The sequence below is a fragment of the Cebus imitator genome, unplaced genomic scaffold (genome assembly GCF_001604975.1).
Source record: "Cebus imitator isolate Cc_AM_T3 unplaced genomic scaffold, Cebus_imitator-1.0 Scaffold243, whole genome shotgun sequence".
NCBI classification, from domain to species: Eukaryota; Metazoa; Chordata; class Mammalia; order Primates; family Cebidae; genus Cebus; species Cebus imitator.
The window spans coordinates 2975522-2999243 of record NW_016107558.1 but is presented as its reverse complement, the minus strand read 5'-3'; the positions used below and the strand labels follow the sequence as shown (position 1 = coordinate 2999243).

At 35.7% G+C, this 23722-nt stretch overlaps 1 protein-coding gene across 3 annotated transcripts in view; it reads left to right on the top strand.

Moving 5' to 3' along the window:
* GPM6A (glycoprotein M6A) overlaps window positions 1–23316 on the top strand; it is a 375929-nt gene extending 352613 nt beyond the window's left edge. For 2 of the 3 annotated variants that reach the window (XM_037727886.1, XM_017498544.1), the window contains exons 4-7: window positions 7258–7411; window positions 19677–19753; window positions 20304–20369; window positions 21195–23310. In XM_037727886.1, coding sequence (XP_037583814.1) covers window positions 7258–7411; window positions 19677–19753; window positions 20304–20369; window positions 21195–21347 — 450 coding nt within the window. In that variant the 3' untranslated portion in view covers window positions 21348–23310. Of the gene's footprint in view, window positions 1–7257; window positions 7412–19676; window positions 19754–20303; window positions 20370–21194 lie in introns of all 3 variants that reach the window. The other variant, XM_017498542.1, reaches the window with a different exon arrangement.
* The last annotated feature ends 406 nt before the right edge of the window (window positions 23317–23722 follow it).

Sequence of the window (23722 nt, the reverse complement as noted above, 5' to 3'; positions counted from 1 at the left end):
AAATCACAGGATTATTAGACTCTGAACTTGATAAAATTTAAAGATATTTTGTTTTGTTGTTTAAGTGGGAAACGTGATTGGATTGCTACTCTTTAAATTCATCCCAAGATGAGAAAATATTACAAAACTATATCATTGTGAAATATAAGGTTCTGAGCTAAGATTTAGCAAACTATTTTTATATCCTATGCCTTGAAACAGTGAGAAACAATGACCCGAGTTCAATCTGATAGAATATTTTTGGTTATAAAGAGCTTTGGACACATCCATTTTATTCATTTTGCTTAAGTTTAAATGTGCCCTTTATCAGAAACTCTTCATGATATCATATCATTCTATTAAACATGTGGCATATATTTTCAGCAGTTAGTTCAGAGACTCAGAGATTTTTGCAATCAGAGTCAGCTGGCTTCTTTTCATCAATGCTGCCGACTTCCAAGGTGTTATTTTTACCTGGTGCACATCTGCTAAAGTTGCCACAGAAAGTCTAGAGCTCGACAGGGTGTGATTTCCTTAGACATTAAGTCTAAGTTCAGAGTTCAGATGAAAAACCAACTACAATTTACAAGTCATTTTCAAGTTAAATTCACTGCAATCTCAATGGCTACATAATCAAGGAACAAGAAGATGTGGCCTTTTTCTAAAGAACATGAAACCTTGCCTCTTGCAGTTCTGTTTCAACTTCTCTACCAGATTTCTAAAAGTGATTAGAATATCTAGGTTGACATCAAAACAGTAATTACATGTGGTTTTATTTAATTTCAAGTGACAAAGAAGTAATTCATAACATTTTTGTTAAATTGAATGCTAACATGTGGTAGAATCTCATGAAATGTTTATTGAATAAAAACCAAAAATCCAGCAGGAAAAATAGTAAGAGGATGCTTGCTTTGCTAGTCATTTGCATGTTCTGATGAAATGCTGCTAAAATGATCATGGGATAATGAAATATGTCAGATATTAATTAAATACACAGTACCCAGTCTTTATCATTTTATACCAATTTTACTTTCAAAGATCAATGAATTAATTAATTTAAATTAAGGAAGTTTTACTGATTTTTTTTTTTGGTGAGTCAGGAGAAATTAGTCAGAATTTTAATATATGTGAGTGATCCTAAATAATGACCAAAATAAGAAAAGCCAAAGAGGCCACTTTATTTATGTAATTTCTACAGAACTTATCCTCCCTTCCTAGAATTGCTAGAAATTAACATTCAGTGTCTGTTCAAAGCAATAAACACCAAATGGGACAGAAATAGTTTCCTTATGTCCATGCTTACCCTCTGAAAGTACAAGTAATACATTTTATTAAATCAGACTATTTCCTCTCTTTGAGTTACTGCTCACATTTCATGTTAAGTGATTTTATATAGGACCTTCTTCTTGTTTACATCGTAGCCCTATGGGAAAATTGTCATAATTTCCAGTGCACACATGAGGAAGTTATCTATGAGGGATTAAGTGATATGTCAAGCTAGTGACTCGGTCATCTGATTTCAAGTTCAATAGTACTTTTATCATTTTTTTCATTTTCCACTATGTTTCTCAAACAGATATTATGAAGATGAATGTCAGAAAGTGTTTTATCCAAAAACAGAGATTAATAAAGGCACACATACACCAACAAAAGGTTTTTAAAATCAGAAGAATATTTTACATTCTCAGTTTGTTCTAACAAAAGTAAGAGCAGCTTATTAATGTATTTAACATTCAGATGACTATATATATGTGTATATATATATATATATATATACACACATATATCTATTCATATGACTCACAATGTAAAGTTAGAAATAAATTTATAATTATGAAGTATTTTATTTATTACATAAAAATATTTTCTACCTAGGATTACAAAGCATGATCAATTTGAATAATTCTTCAATTTTAGTAATCATCAGGTTCTAAAATACAACATAAAATGAAAAGATCAAATTACATATTTAGCTTCTTTAAATACTTTAGTGCATACTTTAGTGAGCTTCTACACCCTGAAATACAACCGGTTTACATTCAAAATTAGAAAATAAAGTCATTTGCATTTTTCTAGAACAAAACTTATGCATTATCAGTAATTAAAATATTTTCTCACCACATTGATTTGCTCTATATCATCCAGCTTTGCTAATTTTCTATAACACAGCTCAGAGTAGAAAGAAGATGTGAGTCAGCCCTGTGGTTTCAGAAGTTAGACCTCTTATTGGCTTGTAAAGTAGCAGTAGCAACACAGTTCAAAGTGTTCCCAGCTACTTTGAATCTAAACCTATTGAATTATATGTCTCATTCTACAGTGAACAGCAGCTTCAAAAGAAGCTTTAGAACGATCCCTAAGGGTAGAACAAGTGAAAAATAAGATAGAGAAGATGCAACCAAAGGCATGCTGATTACTCTCCCATGGACTTTGAATCCTCCAAAGCTTCAGGCTGCCATATCATGTTCGTTGTTCTATAGACTATACATTAGCCTTGAGATCTACTATTGCTAATAATGAAAATGTTAGTAAAAAAGACTTTTACCCCTCAAGGTGTTCCTTTAAGAGGATTTCTTCACTTTCAGGGTGGTTTCCAAGAATTTCTGGAACCTTTCTTCTTCTTCTTCTTTTTTTTTTTTATTATTGCATTTTAGGTTTTGGGGTACATGTGAAGAACATGCAAGATTGTTGCATAGGTACACACATGGCAGTGTGATTTGCTGCCTTCCTCCCCTTTCTTCTTGAGAGGTGAGCTTATTTTAAATAACTTTCCCAGACTCAAGAACTTATCATTCTTTTAATTTATCCAAACATGAAATGAAATCTAATTCCTTTATTCTATAAGACTATATAGAGTTATATAATTCCATAGTATGTACAAAACATATATAGCAATAGTAGTAATCACATTGATATTTTCAAAGATAAAAATAGCTAGTATTTTTGTCAAAGCTTCTTATGTGTCAGGTTTCAACGCTAAATGCTTTTCATGCATTATCTCATCTCAGCCTCACTTAAACATGTGAGGCCAGTCTGGAGTCATTTCCATTTTTTAAAAAATAATTTTTATTGTACTTTAGGTTCTGGGGTACACATGCAGATCATGGAGGATTGTTGCATAGGTACATACATGGTAATGTGGTTTGCTGCCTCCATCCCCCCGTCACCTATATTTGGCATTTCTCCCCATATTATCCCTCCCCAACCTCTGTAGCCCCCACTGCTCCTTTCCTAGTCCCCCCCTACAGACCCCAGTGTGTGATGTTCCCCTCCCTGTGTCCATGTGTTCTCATTGTTCAACACTCACCTATGAGTGAGAACATGCAATGTTTGATTTTCTGTTCTGGTGTCATTTTGCTGAGAATGATGGTTTTCAGATTCATCCATGTCCCTACAAAGGACAGGAACTCATCGTTTTTTATGACTGCATAGTATTTCATGGTGTACATGTGCCACATTTTCTTTGTCCAGTCTATCATTGATGGGCATTTAGGTTGGTTCCAGGTCTTTATTATTGTAAACAGTGCCTCAATGAACACACTTGTATATGTGTCTTTATAATAGAACAATTTATAATCCTTTGGATATATACCCAGTAATGGGATTGCTGGGTCAAATGGAATTTCTATTTCTAGGTCCTTCAGGAATTGCCACATTGTCTTCCACAATGGTTGAACTAATTTATACTCTCACCAACAGTGTAAAAGTGTTCCTATTTCTCCACATCCTCTCCAGCATCTGTTGTCTCCAGAGCTTTTAATGATCGCCATTCTAGTTATTTCCATTTTACAGAGGCAGAAACAGAAGCATAAAGAGCAGACTAGATTCAAGCCAGTTGAAAAGCCTGTACTTTTCATCAGTATGCCAGAAGACCCTCTTTTATTGCTAAAAACATGTGATGTGATATTTAGGAACACAGTAAGTGGCATGCCAGTGCTTGTTAAATAAATAGAAAGATAGATTTCTACCTCTTACATATTAGAATCCAATGGCAAAAGATGGAAAATGTCCTGCATTGTATCATACAGTTTATTAGTATTAGAGGTGAACGGGTATTTTCACTTGGAGTATGCTTATCCGTTTTCAGAGGCTTAGCACCCATTCTCACTTAGCCTGGGTGACTAAGCAACAATGTGATAAGGGAGGGAAGCCTTTGAGAGGGGGAAATTCTGAGCTAACCCTTCCACTGTTCTGTGAACTTCATCTATTGATGCACTACATTCCACAGTCCAGAAAGAAAAGATAAAGACCACTTAAATATATTAATATTGGCAGGGTGCGGTGGCTCATGCCTGTAATCCCAGCACTTTGGGAGGCTGAGGCAGGCGGATCACGAGGTTAGGAGTTCAAGACCAGCCTGGCCAAGATGGTGAAATCCTGTCTCTGTTAAAAAAAAAATACAAAAATTAGCCTGGTGTGGTGTCAGGCTCCTGTAATCCCAACTACTTGGGAGGCTGAGGCAGGAGAATCCCTTGAACCAGGGGGGCGGAGGTTGCAGTGAGCCAAGATCAGGCTACTGCACTCCAGCCTGGGTGACAGAGTGACAATCCATATAATAATAATAATGACAACATTATTATCCTTTCCCTCTGGAGGAGGTGAGCAAAAGGTTTACCATATACAGTCAAGTGTGTCTCAAGACCAAATATTGTCTATATTTCCACCTAGACTATTTTATTCTTTTAATCAGTAAAATAAGGGGGACGTGTTATTGCCTTACATGGATGAAATCATACCATAAATCTCTATTCATATTTAGCCTCATAAGTATTTGTTCAGCAAGACTAAAATAATTCTAAAATGAATGTAAACTTTGATTTTTAAAAAATACCTTTTTAATGATAGTTACTCTCCTTCCTTTGGTGATTTAAATAAATTAATATTCAGCAAGTTTTATTGCTAATATTCTTAGGACAGGGTTTGTTTCATCTTGAATGTATAAGGTTTAAATATGTCTGCCAAATCCTAGTTTAAGGATATTGTTGGGACAGATGTTGGCTCCAACTATTAGCATTTCATTTGAGAGACAAAAAAGAATAACAGTTGACATGAGATAAAACAATATTATTAGAAAACATATGTTTGAAAATGCTCTGAGGGCTGGGCACAGCGGCTCACACCTGCAACCCCAGCACTTTGGGAGGCCCAGGTGGGTGGATCATGAGGTCAGGAGATAGATAATAGCCTGACCAACATGATGAAGCCCCGTCTCTGCTAAAAATACAAAAATTACCTGGGTGTGGTGGTGCATGCCTGTAATCCTAGCTACTCAGGAGGCTGAGGCAGGAGAATCACTTGAAACCAGGAAGCCGAAGTTGTGGTGAGCTGAGATCTCATCACTGCACTCCAGCCTGGGTGATAGGGTGAGACTCCATCTCAAAGAAAAAAATGCTCTGAGTTTCTGAAGTACTGGGGCATTTTGTAACATATTTAATGGAAGGGCCTGATTTCAGGACTCATTGGCTTCACATCCTGCCTTTCTTTATATTTGTTTTATAAACTCCTTCCTATCCTTAATCCCAATAATCTCTATGTTAATCACAATATAACTTTAATACAGGTGCATAAGTTCTATCATGGCATTGATTCCAAATTTACTATTTCAAAAGTGCTAATTTTAACATATATTGTGAGAGTTATTGAATAAGTTTGACTTGTTTGAGATTTCATCTAAATCATGGGGTAAAATCTAGCTAATAACTCATCACAAAAGGGATAAATAGGGTTGAATAAGAGATCAAGTTTCATTCAGTGTATTTATTATTTATATACTCTATTGCTATTTTGAAAATGTGATTACTTGAGGTGTTAAAATTTAAGCCAGAATGCACTACAGCTAGTGCTCGACTTACCACCACGATTGGTTCCGACAGACAGGTCATAACACGATTTGGTCATAAGTTGAGTAGGCTATATGTACAGTACTGTGAAATGATGTTATAAAAACCTTTAAGTCATATTTTATCATAATTTTCTTTTATTATTGTTATATAACATAATTTTATTTGTTCGTTTTATGCTATTTGTATCATCTCTACACCATTTTGTTTCTTATTTTTACATTTGTCAGGTTTAAGTAAAACACTGCATTACGAGTACAACTGGTTTAATATTTGCAAAACATATAAAATTACAAAATACAGGTGCATACACAAATACAAAATACAGGTGTAAAAAATACCATGGGAAACATTTTCCCAATTGCAAAACATATCAAAATATATAAACATGTACGAAACATTTTATTGGCTGGGCAACGTTTGAGCTGCCAGACGCGGAGCAGTCGTGGCCAGCGATTGTGGTCGTAAAGTCGAATGGTTGTAAGTTGCATAGGTCGTAAGTCGATCAATACATGTACTGAATCAATTCCAGTCTTTGATCAAAGTGTGCTTCTGAATTTCAGAAGAACCATGTATCTATAGAAATGTAGCTTTTGGTGTCCAGGGGCTATATTTCAGATATTTTTCTATCTAATGCCTACTATTCATCCACTAATACATCAACATGTCCTTTTATTCAGCATTTATACCATGTGTGAACTAAAACTTCATATAAATCCATACTTAAACTAAGCATTTTATTCATTTTTATATAGGATACATGAACACCTATTATACACTATATAAATATTTAAAACATTTCTGAAATGTATTTTTAAAACTTTATTTTCAAAATTAAAATAATATTTTACTATATACATAAAAGGTAAAATTAACATGCATAAAACAAAACAGACAAGTTTATAAAAATTTTTTAAAAGAGGAATACACACTAATATTATATACTAATGTGAATTGAGAGTTACCATATTTGTTCATTGTAAACATGGCTAAATAGCTTAAATATTTATGACATGACATGGTGACAGTTTATTCCTACATAAATTTATTGACAGACTTTTAATTCTCCCAAATTCCCTTTGCAAAGTGAATACTTTCTAAATACCCAGGAATATTTTCTAAAGTTTTAAAAATAATCTGTGATGAGATTTTAAAGTTAAATACATGGATAAGAAGGCATTATAATGCAGAAGGATTACTTTTTTTTTTTTTTTTTTGTACATCAGAACCTCTGACAAGATATGATTTTCCATCAGGTTTATTCACTTAACCCATTATACACACTATTTCTCAACCTCCTGTGCTGCAAATCAACAGTGTTCTGATATTGACTTAGGGACTGTATCCCTATAAACCTTCTATATGGAGCTTTGCAGATTAAACACAAAATTCATCTTCTTTGGTAGATTATGTTCTCTCTCCATTTTTTTCTCTTTTGCAGTTCATTATGCTGACATACCTGTTCATGTTGGCCTGGCTGGGAGTCACAGCTTTCACCTCACTGCCAGTTTACATGTATTTTAATCTGTGGACCATCTGCCGGAACACCACATTAGTGGAGGGAGCAAATCTCTGCTTGGACCTTCGTCAGTTTGGTAGGTGGATATTGGATCTCTTAACTGTAAAACACCAACCCATATTGTGTTACTTACAAAAGTGCCTCTAAAATATTACATATCACTTGGAACTATCAGGACCTCTTCTACCACAGAGATACATTTATCAGAGTATTACTGCTAAGACTATTCCCTTTAAATTTAAAGTAGAAAATAAAGGTTGAATGGATGTTAATGTGGCAACTTATACACATGTATATTGACCAGGATGTCAGATCACGTTTCCTGGTGTTGGCAGGTTAGAAGTGTGGTTTCCTTTTCTTGATTCCTTTGCTCTTTTCTAAACTCAATATGATGTCTGCATTCTACTTTCATTCTGCCATGATAAACTGAACAAAATATCAAATCTACTATAAAGATCACCTAAGAAGGACGCAATTCATTGTCTTCTGAAATGGGAGGTCGGCATCTTAGCTAGCATTTAATAATAACAATAACAAAGAACGCTAAATAAATCAGCAATCTACTTTGGTTGTTTTCATCTAGGGCTAAAATCTCATGTAATAATAATACTCTTATATATATGGGTTTACCATGTATAGACCCTATTCTAAGTATTTTACACGTGTCACATTGTTTGATTCTCATGACTCTGAATGGTGGGCAATACTGTTTTCTTCTTTTGTAGATGACAAAACTGAGGCACAGTGAGGTTGTTCAGTGACTTATCCAAGGTTATACAGCTAGCAGCTGACAGAGCTAGGATTCAAACATGGGCAATGCAGGTTGAATCAGAGGCTTTGTTCTCGCTCATAAGTCAACTGCCTCTCATATTAAAACTTAGTACTGAGCTGGAAGAGGAAAGGTAGAGTGTAATCTCAGTTAGACAATTTGAGATTCTGTGTTGTCATGTGTAACATTATGGGAGCTACAGAATTTATAAAAGACATGCAAATCCACATTTGCAAATGGATTATATTTTCTCTGAACAGACATTAAAAGCCAATCTACTGGCACTTGGGGACACTGAGTGTTTTTCTCTAATGATGTTTTCTCGTTCTTCCGAAAAAGCAGGAAACATTTCACTAGCAGGGGTATGAAGGGCTTGTGGTTTTATGGGTATGCTCTAAGTAGATTGTGGGGTAGCTAACTAGCTGTGTGTTCAGAACAGTGGCTCACACCCTAGCAGATGAAGCCTTCAGCCCCCCTCTGATGTAATCCAGTACACTACGCTAGTTTGCATTTAATAACAATGAAATCAGGTGGGCTCAGGGACTCATGCCTGTAATCCCAACAGTTTGGGAGGCCGAGGCAGGCAGATCACCTAAAGTCAGGAATTTGAGACCAGCCTGGCCAACTTGGTGAAATCTTGTCTCTACCAAAAATACAAAAGTTACTCGGGCATGGTGGCACTTGCCTGTAATCCCAGCTACTCGGGAGACTGAGGCAGGAGAATTGCTTGAACCCAGGAGGCAGAGGTTGTAGTGAGCCGAGATGGTGCCACTGCACTCCAGACCAGGTGACAGGGCGAGACTCCATCTCAAAATAAATAAATAAATAACGAAATCAAAGAGTGCCAAACAAGTCAGCAGTTCTCGTTGGTTAATTTTATTTAAGGCTAAAATATTATGTAATAATAATGCTCATATGTACATGGGTACGGGGAAAAGCAGAAAGACATGCTTTATGGATGAAGTTCTTGGTGAGAGGGAATACGGACATTGGGGAGACTTTACTCTCAAAATCAAATCCCTTATAAATATCAGAAAAGGAGCTCACAGCAAATGCTGCTAGTGGTCACGATAGAACAACTGCTCAAAAAACCGTGGCTCTGCGTTCAGCCCTTTGTCATCGAAGTCTTCCTTTTATTCTGCTGATCCTAAAAGTTAAATTTGGGAAATATGTGATTAGCCTCTCAAGCAGGATTGCCAGAGCAAAATACAGGGCACCCAGTTAAATTTGAATTTTAGATAAACAAGCTGTATTTTTTTATGACAAGTATGGTACCAAATATTGTATGGCATATAGTTATACTAAAATGATATGTTCTTTATCTGAAATTCAAGTTTAACTAAGGCACATTGAGATTGTTTCTACTGTTAATCTGTTAACCCTACTCTCAAAGCTTCAGTTTATCTTAAGAAGGTGTTACCACTGGAATACATGGAGGGTCAGATTCTCTTTACTGTGCTTGTTTATATTCAGAAATACATGAGAGATTAGCATGCTCTGATTAGAAACATTTCATTTCTTATACTAAATGCAAATAGTTAAGTAGGTGATTATAAGGTCTTCGGTATTAACAAACCAGATTTTAAACTGAAAAAGTATTGGGAGACTCTAGAAAAATAATATTTTAAAATTTCCCAAGTCTGCTTTCTAAAAGAGAGAAAAAATAATCCTTTGTAAAAGATAAATAGACCCTCTTAATATTTTCAGCTTTAAAAAGAAAAAAAAAAACTTGTTAGTTCTCAATGCACTCAAGTGCTTGTGATCCCCTAATGAACCTAATTTCACTTAAAGTATTGAGACTTATACCACTGAGTATATAAAATTCCTTATGACAGTAAGCACAGAATATGTCATAGAGTCATAGAATTTTATAAATTGACTTCATTTATCACCAGTCCAGCTGTCTGGTCTCAAAGAAATGGAGCTCTAAGAAATGAAATAATTTTCCAGGGATATAGCTACCCAGCAGCAGGCCGTGCTGGAATAGAAAGGTGAGTGTCCTGAATCTCGGCACAATTCTTTTCTACTCCACAGCTTTTCAAACACATTTTTTAGGAAAGGAGCTTTTTTTTTTAACTGTAATCTTAAGTAAACCATTAGTCTATTAAGAAGACAGAATAAAGGATCCTCAAAGATATACACATTCTGATTCCTGAAACATATACATATGTTAGATTACTTGTCAATGGGGAATTAGGGTTGTTAGTCAACTGATTAAAATGGGGAGATTATCCTGGATTAGCCAGATGGGCCCAGTGTAATCACAAGGGTCCGTCAAAGTGGAAGAGAGAGTCAGCAGAGAAGAGTCAGTCAGAGAGAGAGGGACTACAGAAGAAAAGGCAGAAAAGATGCAGTGTTGCTGGCTTTAAAGATGGAGAAAAGGGGCCGAGAGCCAAGACATGTGGGTGGCCTGCAGAAGCTGGAACAGGAAAGGAAACTGCTTCTGCTTCTAGAGCGTCCAGGGAAATGCAGCCCTGAAGAATCTTTTCTTTTAGTTTTGTCTTCTAGGACTGTGAGAGACAACTTTGTGTTGCTTGAAGCCACCACATTTGTGACAATCTGTTACAGCAGCAATACGAGACAAATACAATATTGAAAGCCAAGGTCATTTTTTATTCCCCAAACTTTTTTAGTTTTTTCTACATCTTTACTTTATCATGGTAGCAGTTCATTTTCTGTCAAAGCCAGCAAAATTGCATCTCCCTGACTATTCTTCTGCAAGCTTAACGCCCCTTCATGGCATACTCCAACACAGGTACAGGTTCCAGAGTTAAAGATGTGAACATCTTTGGGAGGCTGTTTTCTGCCTACTGCAGTCAACCCTCTGGCCGCCAAAGATAAACATCTATTTCTTGTGTGGAATGCATTCACCCTATCCCAACTTCCAAACATTTCATCCCATTATGGCATCAACTCAAAGTCAAAAACCTTATTTCAGTTTCATTAGTTCATAACCCTGATTGCTTTTTTTTAATGTGCTATATTATTTGTTTCCATATTACACAAAGCATATATATGTGGATAAAATTATTCTTTGAGGTGTATTAATGTTTACAACATAGTTATCAAGATTTATCCAAATGTTCGTTTTCTTCTGTGGATGTGAAAGAGGAGGCACTTTTCAGATGTTATGCAGCCTTTATATAAGGTATTAAGACTTTCTGTTTAGCTCTTAATACAAAAATCTATTGATGTATAGTATTTATTTGCCCTCCAGATTATATGTCTTGATAAGACTCCTGAATGTATGCATACAACCACATTATTATCAAAAAGCATCAAAAGAGAACCATTCCTCAAACATTGTATTAGGATCAGTTCAAAATTTACTGATATTCATCAAAAAGACAATTGAATAGATAAGAATATGCTTTAAAGTAATTTCCCTTGTTGCAAAGTTGTCTCCTTTGTATATAGATGCTATCTTTTGTTTTAGAGGAGACCAGGTATTTAAACTACCTTGAACTCTCAGCCTGTAATGGCCATTATACCTGCGTAGTGGAAGTATGCATCTCACTATTCATTCCCATGCACGTAATACATGTATGCATTTCAAACAGTTCTAGTGGAAGGCAGAAACATTACTGGATATCGTTGGGGAATTTGTAGATAGCATATCATATTAGGATTTTCTGTACTTCAAAATGCATTATGAAATAATTGTAATTGTATTTTTTATGCTTTCATTATGATTTGTTATCCTCCAATGATATCTTCGTGATTCAATTACATTGGATGTATTAGATGTTTATCCCCATAACTTTATATGAGGAAATGTTAAAACTGATCCCCATTATGTCATCTAGATGCAAGGTTTAAAACTTTCCTCTTTGGGGTATATACCCAGTAATGGGACTGCTGGATCCAATGGTATTTCTATTTCTGGATCTTTGAGGAAAGACACATGCATCCGTATGTTTATTGTGGCACTGTTCAGAGTAGCAAAGACTTGGAACCAGCCCAAATACCCATCAGTGGTAGACTGGGTAAAGAAAATATGGCACATATACATCATGGAATACTATGCAGCCATAAAAAGGATGAGTTCATGTGCTTTGCAGGGACATGAATAAAGCTGGAAACCATCATTCTCAGCAAACTGACACAAGAACAGAAAATCAATGCTGCATGTTCTCATTCATGAGTGGGTGTTAAACAATGAGAACACGTGGACACAGGGAGGAGAACATCACACACTGGGGCCTGTTGGGGGTGGGGGCGCTAGGGGAGGGATAGTATTAGGAGAAATACCTAATGTGGATGACGGGGTGATGGATGCAGCAAACCACCATGGCACGTGTATAGCTATGTAACAAACCTGCACGTTCTGCACATGTATCCCAGAACTTAAAGTACAATAAATTTAAAAAACTTTCCTCCATTACAACCTGAAGATTTGATAAAACTTAAGAGCCAACCGTAGAGAGAAAGTAGGTAGGGCTTCTTTTAGACTTTTGGCCAATTCTACCTCTTACTCAGCACACCCACACGTGTTAGTGACAGCAGCTTGTTTTTATCTTATTTCCATAAAACACTTCTCAGTAGGATTTCATCTCGATTATTTGCTCACACTATTTTTGTTGCTGGAAGCAGGGAATCCATCTAAGTCACATTGCTTGCCACACAGAAAGCCAGTCACTGAGACAGAAAGTATTGCCAGGGAAGAAGGCTTTTTCAGGTGCTGCAGCCGAGGTGGATGAGAGATCAATCTCAAATCTGTCTCCAAACCACTAAAATTGGGGGGTCATATACTGTAGTGGATAAGGAATGTAAGACAGGAATTGGGGAGTAAGGAGGCAACCGTGAATGAAACGCCTGGCCTCTCATTGTTTAGATGTGATGATCTGGTGAGTTTCAGTCCCTTGCCTGAAGATGCGTTTCCTGAGGAAGGAACTCAGATGAGACAAATGTAAATTTCAAGTTTTAAGACTGGGGGGGTTAATTTCTATATTTGTTAAAAAACCCACAAATATCATTTCTATGGGACAGTTGGGCTGGTTTCATTTTCTACAAATATTTAAGGAACAATTGCGTCATGTGCTAGTATTGTTCAATTTTGAAAGAAAAAATCTTCATGACAAAAAATATAAAGTTTGACACTTATGTCATGAAGCTGGCCCATCATACTTTTTTTAGAGAAGGCAGCCAAGACCTAGGAATATTACATTATTTGTCCAAGATTTAACAGAAGATAGTGTTGAAACTAGAAATAAATAGTACTTTTGACCTAGGTCTACCCCATTCAAAAGACACTTAATATTTGCATATAAATTAGATACATATACTCCTAATGGGAATTCTTTTGTATGTTTAACTATGTGCCATTGCTAATTACTGAACTATATTCACTTCTGCTAGATAATTCAATAATTCATTTCGTAAAATCTTTGTTATATTTTTCTTGTGTAGGCTAATCTTATGTGTAGGTATTCCTATATTAGGTGACATGTCAAGGGAAAATTAAAGTCACAGATGGAGCTGGGTGTGGTGGCTCATGCATGTAATCCCAAGCACTGTGGGAGGTGGAGGTGGGAGAATCATGAGGTCAGGAGATTGAGACCATTCTGTCTAACACGGTGAAACCCTGTCTCTACTAAAAGTACAAAAAAAAAAATTAGCTTGGCATGGTGGCATGCACCTGTAGTCCCAGCTACTTGGGAGGCTGAGGCAGGAGAATCACTTGAACCCAGGAGACAGAGGTTGCAGTGAGCCAAGATTGCACCACTGCACTACACCCTGGGCAATACAGTGAGACTCCATCTCAAAACAAACGAACAAATAAAAATAAAGTCACAGATGGAATTAAGGTTGCTAATCAACTGATCTTAAGAAAGTAATTAGCCTGAATTATCCAGGTGGCATCAATGTATTCAGAAGGGTCCTCAGAAATGAAAAATAGGGCCAAAGGAGAGGAGTCAGTCAGAGGAAGATGGACTATAGAGAAGGGTATGAAAATATCCATTGTTGCTGACTTTGAAAATGGAGAAAATCCCCCAGAGCCAGGGGAGGTGGGTGGTCTCTAGAAGATATACTAGTATTCTATCATCTTTAAACCTAGCAACGTAAATGATAAATTATTTTAAATTTAAGCACTTATATTTCATAATAGGGGGTTAATTCCTATCATACTATCAGATGTCAGAGTGTTTTAAGTATCTGTTCATTCTGCTTTTACCTCCAAGCCTCATTTACAATTTTCTTGATAGGGATTTACAACCCTTGGAGTCATACTTCAACTGTCCGTAAGGACTAAAGGTTTCTTTTTTTTTATTTTATTATTTTTTTTAATGTTCAAACTGTATTTTATTTGAAATATGTCCTGTGATTTTCAGTTTTTCAGCATGAAGATAAATAGCTATATTACATTTGTACACATTAATGATTTTTAAAAGATAAATATGTGATGATAAAATTAAAGGGAAAAGACTTTTTTCCTTGGACATAATTTTGTAATGATGAATTATAAACCTGTTTCTGATTTTAGGTAGCCTCAAGTGTACAGACTTAGGCTTAGTCATCACAATTGGCAACCAAGCATGAGTGTCTCATAATTATAATAACAGAAGCATTTGCTGACTCATTAATATTCATGATGAAATATAGTCAGTAGTAATTTAAGAAATGATTACTTAAAGCTACTTCAAGCAATACCACCACAACAGAGGGTTTTACACTGAAAGCATCTCAAAAAATAGTAAAATCTGATAGCATGAGAAGGTAGGAGGATGAGTCTCATGCTCAAATACATTCTACAATTGAATTAATACTGTCTCTGATCTTTCAGGATTGATTTGCTTTTCACAGAAAAATTATATTTTCTGAAGCTACTTTTAAATATTATTTCAATTGCTTATCTTTTTGTATACTCAAAATTATATATATTATGTAAAATCATTTATATATTTGCAATCAAATCAAACTTTCAGACTTATATCTGTATGGCACAAAGACCTACACAAGAGCAGAAAATCAAACACCACATGTTCTCACTCATAGGTGGGTGTTCAACAATGAGGACCAAAGGCTTTTGTTGCCTTGGTGATGAAAGTCTTAGTAACTGTGTACACACATTATGCTTCGTTTTCTCTGAAGTTGTCATATTTCAGGCACAAACAATTCCTACAATGTCAGAAATATATTACTTGTGTTTAGCTAGCTTGAAAAATATGAAGCACTAAAAAAGCCTGTTACTGCAACTTTAATGCATTAAGTCCTTCCTGTTCTCCCCAATTCTCCTTGTACCGAGTTCTTGATGCTTCTCTTGACTAGTTTTTGCTTATTATCATTATTATTATTATTTTTGAAATGGAGTCTCGCTCTATTGCCCAGGCTGGAGTACAGTGGCACCATCTCAGCTCACTGCAACCTCCGCCTCCTGGTTTAAACTGAGGTGGGCAGATCACTTGAGGTCAGGAGTTTGAAACTAGCCTGGCCAACAGGATGAAACTCGTCTCTACTAATAGGTGGTCAAGTGATTCTCTTGCCTTAGGCTCCCAGGCAGCTAGGATTATAGGTGTCCGCCACCATGCCTGGGTAATTATTGTATATTTTTGGCAGAGACAAAGTTTTACCATGTTGGCTCGGCTGGACTCAAACTTCTGACCTCAGGTGATCTACCTGCCTCAGTCTCATAAAGTGCTGGGATTACAGGCATGAGCCATCTTGTCCGGCCATCCTTGCTTATAACTTGCTTCTTCTCCTAATTGCTTTGAAGAAAATGAAAATACAGTCTGCACCTTTTAGCTAAAACTTTTCTATAGGTAATATATATATATATTCAACATTTAGAAAAATTGATATAAATTAGAATAACTTACTTAATTTTTGGTGTGACCAATTTGGCCATTCATAGACAAAGGTACAAAATAATCAGGCTTTCAAATTTACCCTGCAGCTCATCTTCCACATGCTCACTTCTAGAGCTTCATAGTATTCATATCTTGATTTTTAAACTACAATTAACTTTAATATATATTATAAATATATTTGTTATATATGGTATACTTATCACAAAAACTTTGCGTGTGTGTGTGTGTGTGTAGACACATATACATATAGCATCAGGAATACTGGAGGTTCAGTAATGGTGTTAACAGCAGCAAATCCATATGGGTCTGAGCAACCTCACTTCTTGCCTCCTCAGGAGGAAGAATTTAACTGAGGAGCATAAGGCAGAGTGAAACACCAGGGCAAGTTTCAGAGCAGGAGTGGAAGTTTATTTAAAAGTTTTACAGTAGTTATGAAAGAAAATAAAGTACACTTGGAAAAGGACCAGGTGACTGACTTCAGAGATCAAGTGAAGTGTCTGATCTTTTGACTTGTGGTTTTATATATCGGCATTCTTCTCGGGTCCTGCATACTTCTCACCTGATTACTCCCTTGGGGTGGGCTGTCTGTATGTGTAGTGGCTGGCCAGCACTTGGGAGGGGCCGCATGTGCAGTGTGTTTGCTGGAGTTGCGCATATGCTCATTTGAGGTGTTTGTCACTTATCATTTGAGTGTCCTTAGAGGAAGGTCATATATCCGTTACACTCTGCCATTTTGCCTCTTAGTGTGCATGCTTGAGCCCACTTGTCCAACTCCTGAGTTCATATCAGGAAGCTGCGGATCACCAGCTTCAGGTGTTTCTTTATTGGAAGCTAGCTATGATCAATTATTATTTTAGAGTCACGGTTAACAACTGCCTGACCATCACCTGATGGTGGCCTGATATCCTCAGTGGGCGGTGAGTTGGGGGACCCTTTTGCTCTATTCATGCTGACTAACTACCTACTGTAACGATAGTATTTTTAAAAATTATCCAGGAAGTCGTCACTGAGCAGTTGTCCTTTAAAGGACAGGAGAAACTTAGCTCTGGGAATTTTCTTGTCAGAGAGAAGTGCCAGTGCAAAGTTACCAAGCCAATATGATACCTGGCTCCTCGGGAAACAACAGGGAAGCCAGTGAGTCCTAAGTAGAATAATAGAGTGGACAAAAGATTGAGATGAAGTCTACGAGTTCCTGGCATGTACCATCTTGATGAGTACATTACAGGACATTGTAAATTTGGGGCCTTATTCTGAGGGACATAGAGAATCATTACAGATTTTGTCAGAGAAAGGGCATGGTCTGATTAATAGAGGATTACTCTGGCTGCTACTTGAAGAATAGATTGTAGAATGGGTAGAAGCATGGAAGCCAGTTAGCAAATGATTGTAGTAATCCAAGTGGAAGTTTTGGTGGCTTGGATCAGGAGATGAGATGGCAAGGGAGGTGGGAAGAATTGGTCTGATTATGGATGTATTTTGAACATAGAGGCAAAATAATTTCTTAATAGATTGTATGTAGGGTTTGGGGGAAAATAAAGAGAATTCAAGGAGGAATTTCTTTTGGCTGAGCCAGTGACAAGATTTGCTATCAAGAAAGATAAACAAGGCTATGAGAAGTGTTTGCTTGGGAGTGGAGCCAGCAAAGGAGAAGAGCAGAAGTTCTGTTTTGCAGAAGTTTTTAAAAAATACTTATTAGAAATCCAAATAGAATTGTCAGATAAAAAATTGGATATATGAATCCTGATTTGAGAAGAGAGATATGGGATGGCAACATAGATTTAGGAGTTGTTGATAATTTTTAAATATCTGGGACTGAATGAGATATGCATGGAAGAAAGAGGGCTAAGGAGTGAAGGGTGGGAAGCTCCAACTTAAGAGGTCAGAGAGAAGATGAGGCAACAGACAACGAAGTGAGAAGAATGAGCCAATGAGATCAGAAAGGCAGAAACTGAAGACTGTAGATTTTAGAAGCCAAATAAAGAGAGCATGAAGGAAAAGGTGGGATCCACTGTGTTTAATACTGCCAACTTGCAAGAAGAAGAAAACTGAGAATTAATCCTTGGAAGTCATTAGTGATCTGTATAAGAAAAATTTCCAAGGAGGGGAGATGGGGCAAAATCTGACTTGAGGGGGTTTAAGTAGAAATGAAAGAAAATAAATTGTAGTAAGTTTAGGCTAACACTTTCTAGGTGTTTTGCTGAAAATGTGAATTGAGAAATGGATAAGGAAATGTAACCACAACATAAATATCCCATAGAATGAAGTCTGTAATGTATTACTATGAAGAGATAATGCCTTGACCCAAAAGCTTTTTCAATAATGGTAAATATTTTAGGGAGGAAATCTCATGAGAGAACCCTTTTAAATTTTACACCCTCTTGGAACCATCTTGGCAGAAAGGAAAGGCTGAAGAAAGGGATCTATGTATTTGTTCACTACAAATAGATTTTTTTCACACTGAAACAGATTCCACAAACCATTGGCAAGGGCGAAAATAATAACAGAAGCAGCTCTGTAAGAGATGGAGAGTTGATGATATCCCATAAACCTAAGAATATGTAAATACATATTAAAACTAAATAAAGAAGGCCTGACACCATGGCTCATGCCTGTAATCCCAGTACTCTGGGAGATTGAGGTGGGCAGATCACTTGAGGTCAGGAGTTTGAAACTAGCCTGGCCAACATGGTGAAACTCGTCCCTACTAAAAATAGAAAACTTGGCTGGGTGTGGTGGCGTGCACCTTTAATCCCAGCTACTCTGCAGGCTGAGGCACAAGAATTGCTTGAACCCAGGAGGGTGGAGATTGCAATTAGCTGAGATGGCAACACTGTACTTCAGCCTGGATGACAGAGTGAGACTCCATCTCAAACAAAATAAAACAAAAAAACCATGAAAATGAAACAACAACAACAAAAACAACTAAATAAAGAGCAGCAAATGCTAAAGCTTTGGTTTTAGAATGTCCTGTATGTGTTTAGCGCTTCGTATGTTTTCATGCCTGTATGTGTTTAGCACTTCAAGAGTTCTCAAAACAAAATTAAAGAGCCATCATAGGATGAATGTGGTTACTTTGTTCTCTAAAAATGAGATGCAGAGACATGCCAATGAATTGCCTCTGTGCTCGTTTTAAAAATGCAGTGTTCTAGGCCTAATATTCATAGATTCCTATCTACCAGTTTTGTGCTAGAGTCTAAAAATACATATTTTTGGCAATTTCCTAGGTGATTCTAATATAATTGGTCCATGAACAAACTGGAACAGGGGTAAATAGAAGTGATATAGCAACTTTTCATTTCCTGTTAATAATAGCATTGTTTTCAATATTGGGGGAAGGAAAAGTACTCCTTTGGGCAGTATGCTTTTGCAGATTAAGAGAAGCATTGCACTAGCTGAACAAATTTAGATCCTGACTTCAGCACAGTCTGGGGCATAGTTACCAAAATAATTGTGATGCCTAAACTATCTCATTAATGGGCCAAACCAATGAACTGGCTATAATTGAATCTGGAAATTCTGAGGGTGAGATTCAATTGAATTCAGATTGAAATTACTTAAATTGCTTGAGGGGAAAATAGTTTTGCATATTATATTCATAATTCTATGCACAGTTATTATCCACAATGAAAGCTAAAGAAGTTTTCTGTTATAACACAAGACAAAATGGAACTTGCTTAGATTTGATTAGCAAAAACTTTCATTTTTTTTCTCTTGGCTCTTCAAAACATTTACACTGCTAAACTGTAATTTTCTACACATTGTAGGAATTGTGACAATTGGAGAGGAAAAGAAAATCTGTACTGTTTCTGAGAATTTCTTGAGGATGTGTGAATCTACTGAGGTGAGTGCTTTTACAGCTTTTAATTTTGTCAGAATTTTAGCATTCATTTTATTTGGATAATGTATTAAAACCAAATCTATAATGACTTTTCCCTTTATTCTTCCAGAGGCAATTTTACTTGTAGTTGTGTTATTCAGGGGAAGTAGAAGATAAATAGGAATTATATGCTTTCCATATTTCAATAAAAATTATAACTATTTCAAATTTTCTAGAATCTAATTTTAATGAAGGTTGAAAACATGATGAAGTTACATTTAAAGAGACCATAGCCCTCCTTATATAATTGTAATATTACTGATGAAAACCAGCATTATTAATCATTATCTCATCTCTATAATGACCTTATATTATAATGATGAAGTTGAAAAGATTTAAATGATTTAAAGGGGAAAATATATTGTAATAATCTGTTCTGATGGAGTGGATGATTTATCACAGGCTTTCTTTTAGTTAAGATGTACAAAGTCTTGTTTATAAGACAGTAGCAATCTTGACCTCTCTTCTACCTGTAATTCTGACACCTTTTGATTCTCTGTGGTTTCCGTTGCAGCTGAACATGACCTTCCACTTGTTTATTGTGGCACTTGCTGGAGCTGGGGCAGCAGTCATTGCTATGGTAAGACCTCCAAGCTCTGGCGCTTGCTTTTTCAATGTGAACTCCAGAGCGATTTCCTTGTGGAGAAGATAAACTATCTCTAATGTTTGAAGTTCATGTAATACACATTTATTTCATCAGATTAAAAAAAGTAGGAAAAACAATGGGCAAGTAAGCCAACAACAAGGCTAAACTCAAAGAAATATTATTACTCTATTGATACCATTAACAAAAACAGCAATTCATTAGGAACTATAAGTGTAAAAATTATTTCTGTAGCATATATGTATATACCATTGTGACATTCTGAATAATCAGTTTCTTAATTTACATTTTTTCCATAACTGAGAACATTAAAAAGCCACATAGAGTCATTTATGAAAAAACAAATTAGGTTATTTAAAAAAAATAAAACTCAGTAGTTTCAGTCTGAACGGAGTCTCGCTCTGTCACCCAGACTGAAGTAAAATGGCGTGATCTCTGCTCACTGCAACCTCTGCCTCCCGGGTTCAAGCGATTCTCCTGCCTTAGCCTCCGGAATAGCTGGGACTACAGGCATGTGCCAATACACGAGGCTATAAAGATTAATAATTAGTTTTGGATTACTTCAGAATTGAAAAAGAAAAGAAAGAGATAAAAAAAGGCTGCCAAGAATATGGTGGGATATAGTTGGAGGAGTGAAAAACATATTTTATATTGTTTTTATTATTAACAAAATTTTGGTTCCATTTTATATGTAAACATTTCCTGTAAAGACATAAAATTTGAAGACTTCTTTCCAGACAGCAAGGTGTAATGAAGACACTGAACAAACTTCCGATATAAATTATTTTTGTCTTTGATTAGGTTCACTACCTTATGGTTCTGTCTGCCAACTGGGCCTATGTGAAAGATGCTTGCCGGATGCAGAAGTATGAAGACATCAAGTCGAAGGAAGAGCAAGAGCTTCATGACATCCATTCTACTCGCTCCAAAGAGCGGCTCAATGCATACACATAAATGCATCTTCGTGTTCTTCCTACCATTTGAATGCATTGGTGTTTAACTAAGGGCCATCCAACCATCCAACCTTTAAAAAACAAAATGAAAGTGCTTCTCATCAAGGATATGTAAGGTGACTTATGAATCACCTGAATACAATTCTTTGTTGTTTGGCACTTAATTTCCCAATTTATTAAATTGATGTAATCAGATCTTTTCTACAAGCTCCTATCCAGCCTTTTTTTTTTTTTTTGAAATTTCTCAAACTCATTTACTAGTTCTGTAAGATTGAAGATACTAACATTGTCAAATGCAAAGATCTGTTTGATTTCTAACCATTTCCCATGTGTTATACATAACACCTTTTGCATTATTTCTTATGTTTTAAAAAGAAATAGCTTTTTATACTCTTTAGTTGTGATTTCGGTAACTAGTTTAACTACAGGTAACCTTCAAAGGGACCATTGTACATTATGAACAATAGACAGAGATGACATCACGATGACTCTTGAAATATGGAAATCTTGTCTGAAGATCAGTGGCCGCATTACTATAGGCCCTGGTTCATGTTTTCATCAATCTAAGGTGCAATTTCTAAATTTGTAAGAGTAGGTTTAAAAAAAAAGTGCTTCTTATCTTTGTTAACATTGTACTTTTCCTTGATGTTCTTAAAAGGTATTTCTCTCAGATTACTCATGTTTATGTTGTGAGCATGTAGAAACAGTAATGCTAATGCATGGCTAGTTGCCTTTTTAAGATTGTGACACCAGGCTTACCTTTTAAAGTTTAGTATATAGAGACAATTTTCTTGGAAATAACTACTGTAGACTATTGGAGAATGATCTCTTTGTGATTTAAGAAGTGGCTGGATTGGAACTTTTAATATGCTAATGTGGAAAATTAATTACCTTTATGAAGGTGGTTTATTACAAATAAGCACACTAACCCCTCGGAAGTTGTTTTACCTACTTTAAAAGTTTTAATGGATTGCACCTCTGTAAACTATTCCTAAAATGTGTATGATATATTTGAAAAGGCTTCCATTAATATAATAGCTTTGCTTGCAGCCTTCCAATGTATGTTGGTTTACCTGTAGTGTTTTCTAAAGTGTGGTCAGAGGCCCCTATAGAATGTATTGTTTGGAAGTGTAGTGATATATTTGTGTTTTTATTTCAAGTAAGTCATTTTAACTGAATATTCATTCATATTCATTTATAAAAAGTACCTGTATCAAAGAAGTTTTAAAAAAAGCAATCGGTATTATTGGACCAAATTTGGTGTTTGTTTTAACCTTGACTCTCTTATTTTGATTATTTCTAATGCTACAAGAATGCTGTAAAGTGTCTATTAAAATGATGTAGCCTGACAAGACATTTTTGTCAGTGTATAAAACTAGGTAGTATTGTGCACTGATTTGACCATTGTGAAATCCTTTCTCAGTGTAACTGCATTTCTAATAAAATTTATTGAGTGAAACAATCTTTGTACAACGACTAGTCATGCATCATCAGTAATTTTACAAGTTCTTGTAGTAGGTAGGGGGTATTACTAGGGTTATCTGTGGCATGATTATGCATTCTGTAGTATTATTTAATTAATTTGGGGTTCATTTTGCTTCCTTTTTTTTACGCTTAGATTATCTTACTGGTTCAACATTTTTCTGATATATGCAGTATTACAGATATTCAGCAAAAGTATTAATGGGCTTCTTTAAATTCTATATTATAGTGTTTCAGTTCCGTGTCTTAACAGTTTGTGATGATTTCTAAAACTGTCTTTTCAACTTATGTAATGATGTTGACACTTTTGGCTTTCATTTCTGGTATTAGAGTTTGTATTTTCACAGAGTGCTTTGTAGCAGGCATTACAATTAATCTGTTTTGTACATAAATGTGCCAACAGCTTGATGGTGGCGTTTTTGAAATGTAGAACAAAGTGCTTGCAAAATGTAATAAATACACTTGTGTACTTTGTGTACTTATTATTAGCTTCTGCAGTGTATTTGTTTTTTTCTTTTTTGTTTTGTTTATTCCTCTTTCCTATGTGTGTGAATTCCTTTCAAGTGGAATAGATGCCATCCCCTTAAGATTCTTACTTCAGCTGAGCTGAACTAAGACTTCAAAATTCAATGAAAATTCTTTGCATAAATATTCAGTATCAGAATTCTAGATAGAGAAACTAAAAACTCTGGAGGTTATTTTATTTAGAAAATAACTTTTTCCAAGTTCTGCCATTTTCTTGTCTGATCTCTGCTGTTTTATGTTTCCTTTAGTACTTCACAAACTAACAGAGAAAAAAAAAAGCCTAATGCAATTCAGAAAGAAAAATGATTTCTTGGTTTGCTTCAAAATACAAAGGTGAGAGTAATGAAATTTAAATGTATATATATATAT